Genomic DNA, 18875 nt, shown 5'->3' with positions numbered 1-18875 from the left:
CTTCCTGTGTGTCTCCTCCATTCCCATGTCACCTGTGGTGTCATGATATGGCCCTCAGCTGGGAAATTGATGTGTGGATTTTGGGGTTGAAGGGTATAAAGTGGTCAGCAGATCTACCTTTCCAAAATTTATTTTTTCCTTTTAAGAAATGGTCTCGCTATGTTGCCCAGGCTGGAGTGCAGTGGGCTTATTCACAGTCCCACTACTGATCAGAACAGAAGCTTTGACCTGCTCCGTTTCCAACCTGGTCCAGTTCACCCCTCCTTAGGCAACCTGAGGTGTCCCGTTCCCAGGGGGTCACCATATTGACGCCGAACTTAGTGCAGACATCCAATCGACATAGAGCATTGCAGTGCAGAACTGGACTCGAGCGGATTCTCAGGCCTCAACCTCCTAAGTAGCTGGCACTACAGGCACATGCCACCACACCCGGCTCCTTTCCAGAATTTTAAGGGAGCTAATTCAACCCGATTCAACAAAATAGCCATTTGCTGCACTGGTTAGAATAGGAAAAGGTCCCAAAAGGCCCCAATCCAGTAGAACCCAAGCCCGTATTTTATGAAGCAGCCCTTGTACTGAGAAATTAATAGAAAAAGAACTTTCCCTACCCCATTTTTTTGGGCCACATCCTGTGGTGCTCAAGGGACCATTTGGGATACCAGGGACTAAAATATGGTTGGCCACATGTGTGCTATCTGGCCTTTTTCTCGTCAATTTCTACCAATGCTTTATGATTTTATCTCTATCTGATGAGTTGTGGGCAACATATTCTCTGGGACTTACCCTAATTGGGCACATATGAGTCAATCTCAGTCGTGGGGAAGAGTGAAATTTTATATTCCATGCAGCAATGCAAGTAACTGACACTTATTTAATTCTCATAGCTAGAAGTACAGTGGCAGAACTCATGCCCTGCAAGTTGCTGACATTGGTTCAATCTCTGATGTCACAAATGGTCCCAGTATGTGGAGCGAATGGTGAGCACTTCTGGGTGTGGCCTAGAAACTTATAAAAATGGCTATTTAAAGGTAAGGAGCAAAGCATGGGACTGGATAATCTATAGTCCCTAGATTTGCACAAATGAAATTACTCAGAATCCATAGTCCATTTAGAAAGCCAGAGTGGCTGGATCAGAATGGTTAGGGTGCAAACTCATCTCTTCTGCCTCTGTGGGGTTCTGCTGGAGGAGGATTGACAAGGCCAGCTGTTGGAGCTAGAGAGCTGGCTTCCAGTGAAGAGCTGGACACCTGTGGACAGAGAGAAGCAAGATAATGTAGAGATTAACAGCATGTTTTACTGTTCAGAGATTCACTGGAGTTCCTTATCTATGGTAAATATCCAATAAGATGCATGAATAAATTTGTCAGATTTTTTTTTGGGCCACACCCAAAAAACACTCAGGGGTTACTCTTGGCTAAGCCCTCAGAAATTGCCCCTGGCTTGGGGGGACCATATGGGATGCCAGGGAATCGAATCGCGGTCCTTCCTTGGCTAGGGCTTGCAAGGCAGACACCTTACCTCTAGCGCCACCTCGCCGGCCCCGAATTTGTCAGATATTTGCTAATAGTGTTTCAACCCAACAAAGCTAATGATACTACATCATCTGTGGTCTCTAGTGCTAGTTGGGTTTGCACTCTCACCGGAGGTAGGTACTCGTACTCATGGGCACTTGCTGGATTGATCTCTGCCAGTGTTTGGACACCTGCATCTCTTGCATTGACCAGCCGAAGGAAAAGTTCAGTCTGACCAACCTGGGGAGAGGTGAAATAGTTATACGTCTATACCTTTAAGGATAGACCTAGTCCTGGGCCTGGGGAGATAGCACAGCGGTGTTTGCCTTGCAAGCAGCCGATCCAGGACCTAAGGTGGTTGGTTCGAATCCCGGTGTCCCATATGGTCCCCCGTGCCTGCCAGGAGCTATTTCTGAGCAGACAGCCAGGAGAAACCCCTGAGCATCGCCGGGTGTGGCCCAAAAACAAAACAAAACAAAACAAAAAGGATAGACCTAGTTCTAGTAGCCACACTCACCTGGGGAATTCCATTCAGCTGCCCATGGCTAAGGCTGGTGTCCCGAGGAAGGGCTCGAAGTGGAAGACGCCATCGGCCACTTAATGCCTGCTGATGCTGATCAAATAGGTGTAGTGAGATCCAGGCCTTTGGCTCTGGAGCCCTTGATTGTGATGAGCCTTGCCAGGCCTGAAGCTCACAGATCAAGGATACTGATGGTGAAGGTGGCAGCCTGTAACAACCATGAAGGTTTCAGAAACAAATGCTGTCAGCACTCAGAGCCAATGGCTGTCAGCACTCAGAGCCAATGGCCTTGTAGATCAGGCCTCATTTGTAGCAGAGGACCCATTTCTACTAACCTGGGTATAGGCTGCCGGCAGGCAAGGATGGCACAGTTGCCCATGGGCCCAGGAGCTGGAGGTGGGGGCAAGCAAATGGCTGGGGGCAATGCTGTGCTCTTTCCTATGTCTTGTTCATCTCGTGCCAAGCCAGTTATTAATTGAACCCAAATCCAAGAAGCGTCCAGGCCTCGCAGAAAGTCATAGAATACAACCAGGCCAGTCCTGGAGAACAGATGTGATCTTTCTCATGCCTCAACTCACCCTGGACTTGTTCCCTAAGCCTCATTGTCCCCAGTGTGTCTATGTAACCAGTGATGTGACTAAGGCAGTTTATCAGATCAAACAGCAGGCCTCACCCAGGATCATAGGGTGCAGGGCCCAGAGAATCAGATGACGGCAGGAGGTAGGAGGGATCCAAGTTCAGGTTTGAGGTCCTAGCTCTAGAAAGCTGTGGTGCAGTAAGAGTTGACTCAGAATGACTTTTGTGTGCCAATAATCTCCCAACTGCACAGGTAGGCTTGCCCTGCCCCCAAAAGCCTGAGTGGGATCCTTACAGCCTTTTCTTTGCCATCCCAGGGGGTTCCTGCGGAGGGTGGAGATGGTGGCAGCGGGGGAGCTACCGGTGGTGGGAGGAGTGGGGGATCTCCCCTTCTTCTCAAGCGAGTGCTGGAAGCTGCTGCTAGTTCACTCTCCTTGGGTGCTAAAGGTAGAGGATGCATCAGTAGCCAACTCAAGACATGAGGGCCCAGAGAGATAGCACAGCGGTGTTTGCCTTGCAAGCAGCCGATCCAGGACCAAAGGTGGTTGGTTCGAATCCCGGTGTCCCATATGGTCCCCCGTGCCTGCCAGGAGCTATTTCTGAGCGGACAGCCAGGAGTAAGCCCTGAGCAATGCCGGGTGTGGCCCAAAAACCAAAAAAAAAAAAAAAAAAAAAAAAAGACATGGGACATCTGGAAATGCTGATGAGCAGACTAGAAACGAGATACTTGTCTGGATAAGATTGTCCCTCTGAACTCAGCATTCTAGGGACAAACAAGCCGGATAGGTGCTCACTGACCCCACAGGGACAGGCCTCGGCCTTTCTGCATCTGCAAAGCCAGAATTTCAGCCTCCAGGCGCTGGTTTTCATTTTCCACTGCTAGAAGCTCCCCTGTTGTGTCTCTTTGTTTTCCTGTGATGAACAAGTTTGACCTGTCACCTCTGACTGGCTGGCACTGGGCTCTGGATAGGCTTGCCAGTCAGACCACCAAGTTTGTTCCCTCCTGGCATGGGCTCAGCTAATTTAGATTTGCTACTTCACAAGGACTAAGACCACTACTTAAAAGGGGCCCTTCTGTTTACCCCTACGGGTTTGTAACCGCCGCAGCTCCAGGGCTGACGCTTCTACTTGCAATTGCCATATCTGGCCCAGCACGCGGGGGTCCTGACCCCCGCCTCGCAGGTAGGCCTCCCGCAATGACCTAAGGAAAGAACAAAGTAGCTGCAGCCCCCCAGGACTCTTAGGCACATCAACCCAAACCCACACTCAATCGAGGACCTCACCCTATCTCTGCAGCCAGAGTCCCTGCGTTGGCCTGTAGCACTGGACAACACAGTTCTGCCACTCTTTCGGTGTTCAGTTGGGTCCTGGAGAAGGTGTCTTGGCTGATCCTTCCTTGCCCCTCCTCACCCTCACACCATTTGCCAGCAGCATTCAAACTGGAGTTCCCAGCCACACCAGCCCCATTCCCCAGGTATCACCACAACCTGACCCATTTCCCTCCCAACTTTACTCCAATCTCCTGGATCTCACCGTGGCTCCAGTTTCAATTGTTGAACTTGTTCCTCTAACATCTCTAGAGCTCCTTTTGTTCTTCCAGCCTCTGCCCGGAGCTCTCGAAGCTCCCCCTCCACACCAATCAAGTGAAATAATTCACCCTGGGACTGGGCTAAACTTTGCAGACACCTGCTCAGTTCTGAGTGGATAAGGAACTTGTCATGGAATATGGCCCAGCAACCTCAAGCCAAAGGTGAGGAACAGAAGGGGTTCCCTGTACCTCTTACATCCTCACCTTCCCTGCGTCGCTCAAGAGCCTGGCCTTGTGCTTTGGTCTCTGCCACTTGCCTTATGTGAATCTTGTGCAGTGCTCGAAGACGTTCATCCAGACTTCTTGCGGCCTCAGATGTGGGACCCTGAATGGAACTCTCTGAACCCTTGAGAGCATCCATTATCAACGGTGCCCTGTCCTGCAGATGAAGTTATAGCTTTTGTACCTGGAGATATATGTCACCCACCATTAGGTAACATTCGGGAGAATGCTTGATCCAAGGGGAAAACCTTGCATACCTCCTCATCCAGCCTCCTTAGACCTAATATACTGGCTTGCTGATCTGAAAGGCCTGGGGGTTCTTGTGACACTATCTGGGCCAGAGTATGGACAAAAAGGTCACTTAAGGATTCAGGTTGCCTGAACGGCTTTCTATGGCCACAAACGAGACCCTTACCCCAGAGCGGCCTAGTTCCATGGCTGTTGAGGACTGTGCTCCAAGTGTCACATCCTGGGTCAGACGGCCAATGCAGAAACGCTGGGTGTGAGTGGCCAATAAAGTCCAAGAGCGGAAAGCCATGTCGCAGGACCCACAGGGGAGGAGTCCTGAATCCTTAGTGCAAGAGGCCTTAGGATGGACCTCCTTTTCTGACATGAGCCAAAACCTGCAAAAGATCCTAGAGAAGGCCAAAGGGAAAGGAGAGGATTAGACAGATGAGGCAGAGAGGAAAGGCCAGATTTATTGGGTCCAGAAGATCAAGTTTGTTTGGGGAGGAGCCTCAGCTCCCTGGGCAGCAAGTGCAGGTCTGGACAGGTCTGTAGAATGTGGAGAAAGGCTAGGTCATCTTTGGGAGGAGCCCTTGGAAAACATGACACCAACTTTGGGCTGAGTGGCAAGTTTAACACTACATCAAGGTTTCTCTAAAGGGGAACAAACTTCCTCAAGCCAGGTATCTCTCACCATTGTTCACAAGCCTCTGGTGTCATTTGTTCTCAAATGGGTCTGTCTAATCAGTGATGGCTAATTTTTTTGAGCTGGACTCTTTGTGTGCCACAGCTGGCATGCATGCCATAGGTTCACCATTGCTGGATGTCATTTCTGGGAACATTTCAGGACTGTATCAAGTGGTCTTAAAAGAACTTCCTGGGGCCGGGAAGGTGGCGCTTGAGATACGGTGTCTGCCTTGCAAGCACTAGCTAGCTAGGACGGACCGTGGTTCAATCCCTCGGCGTCCCATATGGTCCCCCCAAGCCAGGGGCGATTTCTGAGCGCTTAGCCAGGAGTAACCCCTGAGCGTCAAACAGGTGTGGCCCAAAAACCAAAAAAAAAAAAAAAAAAAAAAAGAACTTCCAGCTCTGTTTGGGAAAACACATGCAGTCTTTGAGCTTTCTCTAGTCCAAAGCTTTTTTTTTTGAGGGGAACAGGAATTAGCACTAGAGCCTTGACACTATGTTTAGTGGTAACCCCTAGAGGCAGGAGTGACAGTATAGTGAATGTTTTGCATATAGATGACCCAACCAGGTTCAATTCCTGGCACTGCATACATAGTCCCCCAAATCCTGGGAGGAGTGATCCCTCTGAGCAAAGGCAGAAGACCTGAGCAGCAGCCCTTCTCCTAAAATCCAGATTCTAGATGCCTCAAAACTGAATTTACACTAGTGTTAACTGACCTCAAATAAGAAATCAAACTTATCAATTTTTTTTTTTTTTGTTTTGTTTTTGGGTCACACCTGGCGGTGCTCAGGGATTACTCCTGGCTGTCTGCTCAGAAACAGCTCCTGGCAGGCACGGGGGACCATATAGGACACCGGGATTCGAACCAACCACCTTAGGTCCTGGATTGGCTGCTTGCAAGGCAAACGCCACCGCTGTGCTATCTCTCCGGGCCCAAACTTATCAATTCTTAAAAATCTGCCTGGAGGGGTCGAAGAGCTAGCATGGAGGTAAGGTGTTTGCCTTTCATCAGAAGGTCATCGGTTAGAACCCGACATCTCTTATGGTCCCCCGTGCCTGCCAGGAGCAATTTCTGAACATGGAGCCAGGAGTAACCCAAAAAACACACACAGAAAAAAAAAATACTGTAGGATTAGGGGCCAGCATGGTGGTGCTAGAGGTGTCTGCCTTGCAAGCACTAGTCTAGGACAAACTGTTTTCCGATCTCCCAGCGTCCCATATGGTCCCCCAAGCCAGGAGCGACTTCTGAGCACACAGCCAGGAGTAACCCGAGCATTACCGGGTGTGACCCAAAAACCAAAAAAGAAACACTGGGTGTGGCACAAAAGCAAAGTGATCCCTGGAGATACTTAGGGAACAAACGTGGGTCAGTCATCTGCAAGACCAGTGCCAATAACTAGTTTGCCAGCAACTGTAGCTTTCACAAAATCAAATCACATCAAGATTAGTGGTTTATTATTCCCTTGTTTCTGCAGTGCCAAATGGCTCATGTTTTATATTGTCTAGCTTCTGAGCCATATCTGGAGGTGGATCAGAGACTATTCCCACTAGCACTCGAGAATCATAAAACATGTGTTCCCTGAGATGCTGATGTATCTTCCTTGTCCTGTAATTGTGTTGTTAAGGCATCTTAGGGTCGAGATTCACCATTCTGTAGATCTTTGTGGAGCTGTGAATCACAATTTGGGAGTGAGATTGTTTTAGGGCCAAACCTAGTTCTTAGTGCTTACTCCTGGCTCTGCTCAAGGGTCCATATGGGATGATGGTGATCAAAACTGGGTTGACTTGTGTGCAATACAAGAATTGCAGAGCAAGTCTCTGCTTCTCTGGTGTTTAAAAGTGATGGCTTTATCTCTATACTCTGAATCATCATTTCTGGAGGGTGAGAGTTAAGATTTCCGGTCACACCCAGCAGTACATAGGGCTAGTCCTGGCTTCATGCTCGGAGTGGCTCCTGGAGGTGCCGAGGAATTAACATGCCACCAAGAAGCTTACTTCCTATACCAGTGGTGGCTACCTTTTTGAGCCTGAGTGCCCAAACTGCCGCACAATGCCCAGTCCTCCTAATAGCCAGTCCGGCTCTGTTGCCAGGTGAGCTGCAAAGCAGACACTGGCACACACCTCTCACTGCGACGCATACCATAGGTTCGCCATCAAGGTCCTATACCTATACTATCTCTTCTGGCCCAACAAATCATCTTATTTGACATGCAATCAGGCTTCATGTTCTTCCGTCTGCCACTACTCCTGGTTCTGTACACAGGAATCATTTTGGTGGGGCTCAGGGAAACAGATGGGTACTGGAGCTCAAACCTGGGTTGGATTTGTTTCCCCAGAGCCTTGAACAATGCCTGGTAAACAGGAACATGATAGTATTTGTTGAATAACAATACCTGCCATGTCCACTGGCCACCCAGTCAGCATCAACTCAAGCCGTCAGTCTTATTTAGTATAAAAACGGAGACACAGCCTTTCATTAAAATTATGCGCAATGATAAATACACAGACAGTGAAAATGTTTCAGGAAGGAAACTTGGGTTTGATTTTATTACTAGTAATTTATTGCACAGGTTTTCTTGCATCAAAAAAGTATCTGCTAAAAGGAGAAACAGTTGTGTCTCAATTCAGATTTTCCTTCATATATCTCTCAAAAGAATCCACTCATTTAATTTTTAAAGAAAATATACTTCTTACACAAGACAATCCAAACTGATGCAAAATATTTATTCCAAGTTAGTTATTTTATGCAGTTTTCCCCCCTCAACAGACTTGTGATAACCATATCTTTTAAATCTGTAAATAATGTTATCAAAATAATCTTAATCTTTGAAATTTCACAAAAATTTATATTTTACAAACCACCCTGAATATCAAGGCTGCAAGAATAACATAACATTTCTTATATCCAAATATTTTACAGCTGTACCCAAAAAGGGAAAATAAAGAAAGAAAACCACTTATGCTTAGTAAGGGCTAATGTTACCCGAGCAGCCAGAAATAAAATAAAATATCCAAATTATTAGCATTAATTTAATACAATTATAACTTCAATAGTCACTTTGTCATCGACAATGATTGCTTGAGCACAGGGGTGCGCGCCCCAAGGGCTGGTAGTAGAAGCTGCTGCAGAAGTTTCTTTTCTGCATAGCCAGCTCCCACCTGTGCATTGCCCCATCTATACTGTATGTGTGTGCATTTAAAAAATCTTTCCCACCACAAACTTCTATTAAGCAGAAAACAGGGGAAAAGAACAAAAGCTTAACAAGACAATTGCTCTTTGGGATATGATTACTTCCCTTGTGCATGAAATATCAAGAACCTAGGACAAGGCAAAGGCAAAGAATAATTTCTTTTGTACATTCCCTAAACACTTAAGCTGAGTTTCCTGGATCAGATTTAACTACCAACATTTGTATGCCCTACTTCCAGGCATCGTCATCTGATGTTTCACTGCTACTGGTTTCTGCGTCTGAGTCTTCAAGCTCTGCTTTACAAGTACTTCTCCAAGGGGAGAAGAGGCTGGAACTGCGGCTCTGCAGGAAGCCATTCTTACCAAAGCCATTTCTTCTCAGCTGTGGATAACATGAGAAAGGAAAAAAACAAAACAAAAATAGAAACAAATGCCATAAATTTCTTTTCTTTCTTTTTTTTTTTTGGTTTTTGTTTTTTGGGTCACACCTGGCAACGCTCAGGGGTTACTCCTGGCTCTATGCTCAGAAATCGCTCCTGGCATGCTCGGGGACCATATGAGATGCCGGGATTCGAACCAATGACCTTCCTGCATGGAAGGCAAATTCCTTACCTCCATACTACCTCTCCGATCCCATAAATAACTATTCTGGCCCCCAGGAAAACCTAGTCCTTTTTTTTTTTGGTTTTTGGGCTACACCCGGTGACGCTCAGGGGTTACTCCTGGCTATGTGCTCAGAAGTCGCTCCTGGCTTGGGGGACCATATGGGACGCTGGGGGATCGAACCACAGTCCGTCCTAGGCTAGCGCAGGCAAGGCAGGCACCTTACCTCTAGCGCCACTGCCCGGCCCCGAAAACCTAGTCCTTGGTTCAATTCCAGCTAGAAGAAATGAAGGTCCCACTCAGGAATCACTCCTGGTGGTACATATGGGATGCCAGGAACGTACCGTACCTAGGTTGGCCCTGTGCAATGTAAAAGCCCTCTTTGTACTAACACTTGTTTGCCTTGCACATGGCCGACCTGGGATAGACTCGGGTTCGATCACCAGCATCCCGTATGGTCCCCCATGCCTGCCAGGAGCAATTTCTGAGCACAGCGCCAGGAGTAACCGAGCACCACAAGTGTGGCCCAAAATCTAAAAACCAAACACAAAAACAAAAACAAAACCCCCACCTACTTCAGTATGTCTGGGGTAGGGTTTGAGAGTCCCTATTTCTACCAGTATTCCAGTGTTGAGAAAGGAAAATAAAATTCTCAACAGCAAACTATTTTTCCCTTTCCAAAGTAAAAATGTCTTCTCATCAAGATGCTGTCTCTTACAAAACATTTGAAACAACATACAATCAGACCATGATTTTTCTGACCACGTGGTGCCACAGATCAAAGTTTGGTCCACAGAGAGAGCTTAGAGGACAGGGCTAGTATAAATGATTTGCAGCTATTTCCATGGCCCCAAGACTCATTTGTCTTCATTTCTGTAAATCTTGGTGAGTGTAGTAAACATACACTCAAGTCACACATAGCTGCACTCAGGGCATACTGGGGAGGTAGAGGTGGGAAAGTGTAGGGGACCATATGTGGTACCTGTGATAAAATTGTATGCAAGGTAAGTTCCTACTGTACTTTCCCAGTCCTGTCTTTTCTTGGCAGTACTTGGAAACACCCGGTGACGCTCAGGGAACCATATGGGACCCCAGGGGATCGAACCACAGTCCGTCCTAGGCTAGTGCGGGTAAGGCGCTTAATACTTGTGCCACTGCTCCGGCCACTGCAACATTTTCTTAATTAGTCACTATGGTTATAATACTGTTAATGGTAGGGTCCCATGTAATACATTCTAGCACTGCACTTTTCACCAGTGTCCTGTTTACATTCATGTTCCGATGTCTCCTCACTTCTATTCCCTATACTCCCCTGTGGCACACTTCCTACTGAAGACCATTCTCAGTTTCTGCTGTTCGAGAGCACTTGCTATTTTGTAGTTCCTTTCTATCATATATACAAGAAATCGCATGTCTGTCCCTCTTCTAACTTCATTCAGCATGATACTGTCCAGATCCATCAGTTCTTTTTTTTTTTTTTTTTTTTTTTTTTTGGTTTTTTAGGCCACACCCGTTAGATGCTCAGGGGTTACTCCTGGCTACGCGCTCAGAAATTGCCCCTGGCTTGGGGGGACCATATGGGACGCCGGGGGATCGAACCGTGGTCCTTTCCTTGGCTAGCGCTTACAAGGCAGACACCTTACCTCTAGCGCCACCTCGCCGGCCCCGATCCATCAGTTCTTACAGACAAGTACAACTTACTTTCAAATTTTTCTTCTAAGTTATTTATTTTTGGTTTTTGGGTCACACCTGGCAGCGCTCAGGGGTTACTCCTGGCTCCATACTCAGAAATCGCTCCTGGCAGGTTCAGGAGACCATATAGGATGCCAGGATTCAAACCACCGTCCTTCTGCATGCAAGGCAAAATGCCTTACCTCCATGCTATCTCTCCGGCCCTTCTTCTAAGTTCTCTTCATGAGACTGTGACTCCACAAAAGGCAAAGACTGCCCAGACTTTCTCTCCTAGTCATTAACCAGTCTCCAGAAAACGTGTAAAAATATACCTGCTCTGTCTTCATGTGGAACTCTTTGAGTTCATCCTCCGTGAGAGGGAGGCAATTCTCATCATTTTCAGGATATTCTTGCCATCCCATTGCTTTCAGTAACCTGGTGGAGATAGGACAGAAAATATTACCTTTCCTTTGTTTTGTTTTTGGTAATGCTCGGGGGACCATATGATATCAGAAATTGAATCTGGGATGGCTATCTCTGACTCAGTAACTTTTTTATCATACCCGATAGTGCTCAGGTACTACTCTGTTGTTTGCTGCTCAGGATTTGCTTCCAGAAGTCCCCAGGGATCCATCTGAACTTCCCAGCATATAAAGCATGTGTCCCAGGTCCATTGAGCTATCTTTCTAGTCTTTAAAAGGAGTTTCATGACTTCTATCTTGGACCAAAAAGGTCATAGTCTCTGAATAGTATCCAGAAATAGCATTCATAAAGTGAATGTGCAGCTAAATCCTATGAAAGCTGTGGCTAAGAAAATATGAAAAAAACTGGTTTAGTTGCGTAATGGTCACTAAGCAACAAAGAAAAGTCATGGCACTTTTTTTGTTTTGGGGCTACAGCCAGCAGTGCTTGGGTTATTCCTGCCTCAACACTCAGGAATTACTCCCAGGTGTCCAGGGGACTGTAAAGGATGCTGGAAATCAAACTGAATTGGCCTCAGACAAGCCAATCACCCAACGTGCTGTACTATCTCTCTCAGTCCACAGCAGTTATGGCACTTCTAAGTTAGATTTGATCAAGAAGTATGTTTAGGCTCCATACAGAGTATATGACCTATGATCCTTACCGATGTTCTGCTTCCAGAGAGTGTGAGAGGACCTCCCTTTCCTCATTTACAGGGTGAATTAGACTAGTCTTATGACAATCTTCCTCTCCATTTTCCTTTGGTTCTGGTGTGCTGTTATCCTCCATCTGCAACAAAAAAATAAAGGACTACTAGTACATTTGGTTTAGAATGAACCTTTGTAGAAGATAACTCGTAAATTAAAATCCAGAACCTAGAGTATTTTGAGAAGACAAACTCAGACATTACTCTTACTCTAGTTAAAAGTGCAGACCTAATTTGCCTTGCATGCAAAAGGACAGTGGTTCAAATCCCGGCATTGCATATGGTCTCGGGAGCCTTCTAGGAGTGATTTTTGTTTTTGTTTTGGTCACATCCAGTGGCGGTTAGGGGTTACTCCTGGCTCTGTGCTCAGAAATCGCTCCTGGCAGGCATGGGGTCCATATGGGATGCCGGGATTTGAACCAAGTTGGTTCTGGGTCAGCCGCTTGCAAGGCAAATGCCCTACCACTGTGCTATCTCTCTGGCCCCCAGGAGTGATTTCTGAGCGTAGAGCCAGGAGTAACCCGAGTGATGCCAGGTGTTGATCCAAAAACCAAGAACCAAAATCCAAAAAAAAAAAAAAAAAAAAAAAAGTGGCTATGGGGAGGCCTGGAGTGTTGAGGGGCAGCCTTCAAGCATCCCACTGGAATAGGTATGGTTGGAGATGAAAGGGATTCGCTGGCCATGTTATGGAGCCGTCCTGGACGGTGGGAGTGTACTTTCTTTGGCAAGCAAGGCAATTGGCCTTGCTTGTACTCCTGGGCAGCCTTCAGATTCTCCTTTCCATACCAGGTCTTCAGGACTGAGGCCAGTAGGGCTCGGTCAAATGAGATCAGGTGCTTCAGCAGAGGGAACTAGTTGATGGCTTTAAGGGTGATGGATGCCTCCTTCTTGCTCTGGCCTCCAGATAAGGTGACTCCAGTGACTGCTGAGGGGCACAAAACAGCGCAGTGCAGTGACAGTTGCCATGGCAATCTCCTCATGAGAGTATTTCTGGGTGCAGTGTTGGGCTTCAGTAAAGTACCTTCCAGGTAGATGTGGTCACTCAGAGCCTTGTACACAGCAGCCAGCACCTCAGTTACGTACTGATAGTGCATCAAATCATTGTCCCATCAGACTCCCCTCGACCACCACTACTGTGGTATTTTGAGTTATGATGGCAGTGTTCAGGGGCTATTCCTGACTTCTGTGTTCTTGATTCACTCTTGGCGTGTTTGGGAAACCATATGTGGTACTAGAAACTTGAATGTAGTCATCTACATACAAAGGAAACACCTTAACTCCCGATACTGTCTCACTAGCCAACAGATCTTGCTTACAATGAAACATAATCATAACTGACAAAATCAATTTATGTAATTATCAACTTCTTATAGCATTGAGCAATTCAGGGCTCATTGAGAGTACTGACCTTGTTTAAAAATGTGTGTAGAGTTGTGCTCACTTTGGCAGCACATATACTAAAATTGGAAAAATGTGTTTAGAGGGGCTAGAGAGGTGGTGCTAGAGGTTAAGGCGTCTACCTTGCAAGGGCTAGCCTAGGACAGGCTGAGGTTCGATCTGCAGGCGTCCCATATGGTCCCCCCCAAGCCAGGAGCTATTTCTGAGCATATAGCTAGGAGTAACCCCTGAGCGTCAAATGGGGCCCAAACAAAACAAAACAAAAAATGTGTTAAGAACATGGGAGTGAGGGTGAGTGTCAGGATCTTGGAATAAAAAGAACCCAGTACTTTTGGATGGGCGTGGTTCTATCGTTATAAAAAAATGCTGAAACCTCTTTTTCTTTTTAAATATTGCCAATTTTTTTTTTTTTTTTTTTTTTTTTTGGTTTTTGGGTCACACCCGGCGGTGCTCTGGGGTTACTCCTGGCTGTCTGCTCAGAAATAGCTCCTGGCAGGCACGGGGGACCATGTGGGACACCGGGATTCGAACCAACCACCTTTGGTCCTGGATCGGCTACTTGCAAGGCAAACGCCGCTGTGCTATATCTTCGGGCCCATATTGCCAATATTTATCCTTTTTTTTGAGGGGGAGGGTCACACCTGGCATTGCTCAGGGGTTATTCCTGGCTCTACGCTCAGAAATTGCTTCTGACAGGCTTGGGAACCAGATGAGATGACAGGGTTTGAATCATCGACCTTCTGCATGCAAGGCAAATGCCATACCTTCATGCTATCTCTACGGCCACCAATCTTTATCTATTTATTTTTATTGGTTTTTGGGTTACAAGCAGATGCACTCGGGTTACTACTGGCTCTATGCTCAGAAATTATCCCTAGCAGGCACTGGGGGACCATATGGAATGCTGAAATTCGAACCACCACCCTTCTGCATACAAGGCAAATGCCCTACCTCCATGCTATCTCTCCGTTCCCCGAAACTATTTTAACTGAAACTAAAATAAACTTTAAATTGAAATTTGCTAAACATGTATGCTGAGTAAAATAAGTTTTCACCCTTTTTTCTTTAATACAAGCTATTATTCCTTGAGAAAAATCTCTGCATACTTAAATATACACCATATTTTCTCCCTTAAGAACAAACTTTGCGGTCCATCCGAGGCTAGCGCAGTCAAGGCAGGCACCTTACCTTTAGCGCCACCGCCGGCCCAAAAACCAAAAACCAAAAAAAAAAAAAAAAAAAAAAAAAAAAAAGAACAAACTTTGCTCATTGCTGGTGGGAATGCCGTCTAGTAGAACCTTTATGGAAAACAATATGGAGATTCTTCAAAACACTGGAAATTGAGCTCCCATATGATCTAGCTACACCACTCCTAGGGATGTACTCTAGGAACACAAAAATACAATTAAAAAATCCCTTCCTCACACTGTAGCGCTATACAATAGCCAGACTCTGGAAACAACCAAGATGCCCTTCAACAGATGAATGGCTAAAGAAACTGTGGTATACACACAATGGAATATTATGCAATCATCAGGAGAGATGAAGTCATAAAATGTTCCCATACATGGATGTACATGGAATCTATTATGCTGAGTGAAATAAGTCAGAGGTAGAGAGGTAGACACAGAATAGTCTCACTCATCTATGTGTTTTATGAAAAATTAAGGACATTATTGTAATAATTCCCAGAGACAATAGAAATGAGGGCGGGAAGGACAGGCTCACAATATAAAGCTTACCACAAAAGAGTAGTGGTGCAGGAAATAACTACACTAACTATCATGACAATCTTAATGAGTAATAGAAGTAGAATGCAAGGGTTGGGAAGGAGAGAAGGGGGCATTGGTGGTGGGAATGTTGCACTTGTGAAGGGGGTGCTGTTTGTAACTGAAACCCAACTATAATGATGCTTATAATCATGATGCTTAAATAAAAATTTTATATATTAAAAAAAAGAACAGACTCTTGGGGCTGGAGCGATAGAATAACGGTAGGGTGTTTGCCTTGCACGCAGTCAACCCTGGATGACTCTGGTTCGATTCCTAGCATCCCATATGATCCCCCGAGCCTGCCAGGAGTAACTTCTGAGTGCAGAGCCAGGAGTAACTTCTGAGTGTCGCCGGTGTGACCCATAAAACAAAATCCCAACCCCCCCACCCCCCAAAAAAAGGTTAAAAAAAAAAGAACAAACTCTTGGGATCAGAAAGTACAGCATGAACCTTGCACGCAGCTGATGCTGCATGCATCCAGGTTGTATCTGGAATACAGCACAACCAGGAGTGATCTCTGAGTGCAGTTAGGAGCAAAAACCTTTTGCACTAAGAGTGTGGCCCAAAAATGTAGGAACCAAACAACCACACACACAAAAAAAACCCCAAACATAGGAAAATACTATTTGCCTCCAAAAAGTCCTTAAGCTCTTACATCCTCCACCTTGTCACAGTCTCTGTTCTCTGAGAAGTCTCCATTCCGGTCATCCTTCAGAGTCTTCAAGAACTCACTCTTCTTGTCAGAAGTTCGGCGGGTCAACTTGATCAGACGAGAGGAGCTTATCTCAATTGGAGGTGTGGTGCTGGAGGGACTCTGGGCAAAAAACAACAACACACACACACACACACACACAAAATAGTAAAATAAAACTTTTTTTTCTTTTGTTTTGGGCCATACCCGGTGATGCTCAGAGGCTACTACTACGGGGTATGCGCTCAGAAATGGCTCCTGGCTTGGGTGAACCATATGAGTGAGAGTGAGAGAAAGGGGTGTGTGTACCATATGAGAGGTGTGTGTGTGTGTGTGTGCGCGCGCATATGAGAGGTGTGTGTGTGTGTGTGCATAGGCGCGCTCAGAAATTGCTCCTGGCTTGGGGGACCATATGGGACTGGTGTGCTGTGTGTGTGAGGGATGTGTCTATGCGCTCAGAAATAAGGGACAGGTGTGTGTGTGTGTTTGTGTGTCGCGAATCAAGGTTAGGCTAGTGCGGGCAAGGCAGACTCCTTATCTCTTGCGCCACTGCCCTGGCCCTCTAGTATTGTTTTGTTTTGGTTTTCACCCAGTGGCATTCAGGGGTCACTCCTGGCTCTGTGCTCAGAAATTGCTCCTGATAGGCTGGGGGACCATTGGGATACCGGAATTCGAATCACTGTCCGTCCTGGGTCAGCTGCGTGCAAGGCAAATGCCCTACCGCCATGGTATTGCTCTGGTCCTGATTTGTTCTCTTGCCAAAAATAACCCATTCTTTCCCTTTAACAAATTTAAGGTTTACAGAGAATTAAAAATCCTGGTTTATAACTACATTAATTTTTCTATAGACACTAGGAGAATGTTAAGTCTAATATAAGCCAAGCAACTAACCTTGCTACTATATGCTTTCAAATGATAATGGTAAATCAGCACAGAAATGACTCAGAATAAAGAATAGTTACCAAGAAAATGAGAGTTACAGGTCTGTATATCATAGACTGTTTAAGTTTGGTTAAACAGCTTTGAAGCTTTATATTTTACTTACCTCTTTGGGAGAGCTCAGGATAGAGCCACTAGCCAGTACTACTGGTTTGGTAACAGAGATTGGACTGGTAAATGCAGACTCCCGACTAGAAGAAAGGGATCCCGACTTGTGTTCCATTCTGTTAGTTTTCCATGCATTGGACTACATGAGAAAAATGAAAAGAAAAAAAAAATTATGCATGCATTCAGTTTGTAAGCTCTTCTTTTTTGGTTTTTGGGCCACACTGGCGGTGCTCAAGGGTTACTCCTGGCAGGCACAGGGGACCATATGGGACACCGGGATTCGAACCAACCAACTTTGGTCCTGGATCGGCTGCTTGCAAAGCAAACGCTGCTGTGCTATCTCTCCGGGCCCATTCTTTATACATTTTTTGAGGGGGTTTCACATGCAGTACTCTGGGGTTAGGAGGCCATTCTATTTTTTAGATTTTTGGTCACACCCAGCAGTGCTCAGGGGTTATTCCTAGCTCTACATTCAGAAATCGTCCCCAGCAGGCATGGGGGACCATATGGAATGCCAGGATTCGAACCACTGTCTGTCCTGCAAGGCAAATGCCCTATGACTGTGCAATCTCTCTGGCCCAGGGTGACCCTCAGTGATACTGGATCAATAGTTGTTAAGATAGTTCAATGCTAAGGGCTCGGAGAAATAACATGGATGTAGGGCATTTGCCTTGCATGCAGGACGGTGGTTTGAATCCTGGCATCCCATATGGTCCCGAGCCTGCCAGGAGCGATTTCTGAGCATGAGCGCTGCCGGATGTGACCCAAAAACCAAACACCAAAAAAAAAAAAGGGAAAAAAAAAAAAAAGATAGTTCAATGGCATTGAACTAGGAATCCATGCATGCAAAACACATACCCTTGAGTTGGATTCTACCTCCTGGAACCTATACTCGTTTCTTCTTTTTAAAATCATACCTAGTAGGGCCTGGAGAGATAGCACAGCGGTGTTTGCCTTGCAAGCAGCCAAACCAGGACCAAAGGTGGTTGGTTCGAATCCCGGTGTCCCATATGGTCCCCCGTGCCTGCCAGGAGCTATTTCTGAGCAGACACAGCAGTACCTGAGCATCGCCGGGTGTGGCCCAAAAACCAAAAACCAAAAAAAAAAAAAAAATCATAGCTAGTAGAGGCCAGTGTTGGCGCAAGTGGTAAGGTGTCTATCTTGCCCACGCTAGCCTAGGATGGACTGCTGTTCAATCCCTGGTGTCCCATATGGTCCCACAAGCCAGGAGCGATTTCTGAGTGCATAGCCAGGAGTAACCCCTGAGCATCATAGGGTGTGTTCCCAAAAACAAAAACAAAAAAACATACCTAATAGATTTCAGTGGGTATGCTCAGCTCTGTGCCTGAGGGACCATGAGGAGCCAGAGATTGACCCAGGCCTCACACATGCAAAGCATATGCTCCAGGCCCCTGAGTTATCTCCCCAAACCCTACTCATTTTGGTGGATTTGGTTTTTTTTTTTTGGTTCATACCCGGCATTGCTCAGGGGTTCATATGGGATGCTGGGATTTGAACCACCGACCTTCTGCATGCAAAGCAAACACCTTACTTCCATGCTATCTCTCCAGTCCCATGGGGGATTTGTTTTATTTCTTTTTTGTATTTTATTTTTTGTTTTTTATTCTTTTTAGGGGGGCAGTTTGGGCTACACCTAGTGACAGTCAGGTGTTACTCCTAGCTCTGCACTCAGAAATCACTCATGAGAAGCTTAGGAAACCATATGGTCTGACAGGGATTGAACTTGGGTCAGCTATAAGGCAAATGTCTACCCACTGTACATCCCTCTGGACCCTACCTGTTTTAAATCATACAATTTGTTACTATGTGGACTGATGTGGAAAATGTCATGTTGAGTAAAGTTAGAGGGAGAGGGAAAGAATGATTTCTCTCATATGAGGGATATAAAGAAACTTTTAAGTCAGTAATAAAGTCCCCAAGATAATAATAGGAGCCAGAGTGATAGCACAGCAGTAGGGCATTTGCCTTGCACGTAGCAATCGAG

General features: G+C 46.1%; 2 protein-coding genes across 3 annotated transcripts in view; both read right to left on the bottom strand.

Moving 5' to 3' along the window:
• Positions 1–1139: 1139 nt before the first annotated feature.
• Positions 1140–7484, bottom strand: CCDC17 (coiled-coil domain containing 17). The gene is given in 14 exon segments (XM_049775494.1): positions 1140–1247; positions 1641–1751; positions 2029–2239; positions 2367–2570; positions 2705–2810; positions 2938–3077; positions 3417–3519; positions 3690–3808; positions 3891–3974; positions 4141–4303; positions 4400–4601; positions 4675–4745; positions 4796–5040; positions 7471–7484. Coding segments are annotated over 14 exon segments (1881 nt in total).
• A 364-nt stretch (positions 7485–7848) lies between these two features.
• Positions 7849–18875, bottom strand: part of GPBP1L1 (GC-rich promoter binding protein 1 like 1) — a 37340-nt gene continuing 26313 nt past the window's right edge. Inside the window, exons 7-11 of one of the 2 annotated variants that reach the window (XM_049774822.1) lie at positions 16869–17009; positions 15788–15946; positions 11921–12045; positions 11127–11229; positions 7849–8902 (exon numbers count right to left, since the gene is read on the bottom strand). In XM_049774822.1, coding sequence (XP_049630779.1) covers positions 8750–8902; positions 11127–11229; positions 11921–12045; positions 15788–15946; positions 16869–17009 — 681 coding nt within the window. In that variant the 3' untranslated portion in view covers positions 7849–8749. The remainder of the gene's footprint in view (positions 8903–11126; positions 11230–11920; positions 12046–15787; positions 15947–16868; positions 17010–18875) is intronic. The other variant, XM_049774823.1, reaches the window with a different exon arrangement.

This window comes from Suncus etruscus, chromosome 6 (genome assembly GCF_024139225.1).
Source record: "Suncus etruscus isolate mSunEtr1 chromosome 6, mSunEtr1.pri.cur, whole genome shotgun sequence".
In the NCBI taxonomy this organism is placed as follows: Eukaryota; Metazoa; Chordata; class Mammalia; order Eulipotyphla; family Soricidae; genus Suncus; species Suncus etruscus.
The sequence above is the reverse complement of the archived record's forward strand: the minus strand, read 5'-3'. Positions and strand labels throughout refer to the sequence as shown.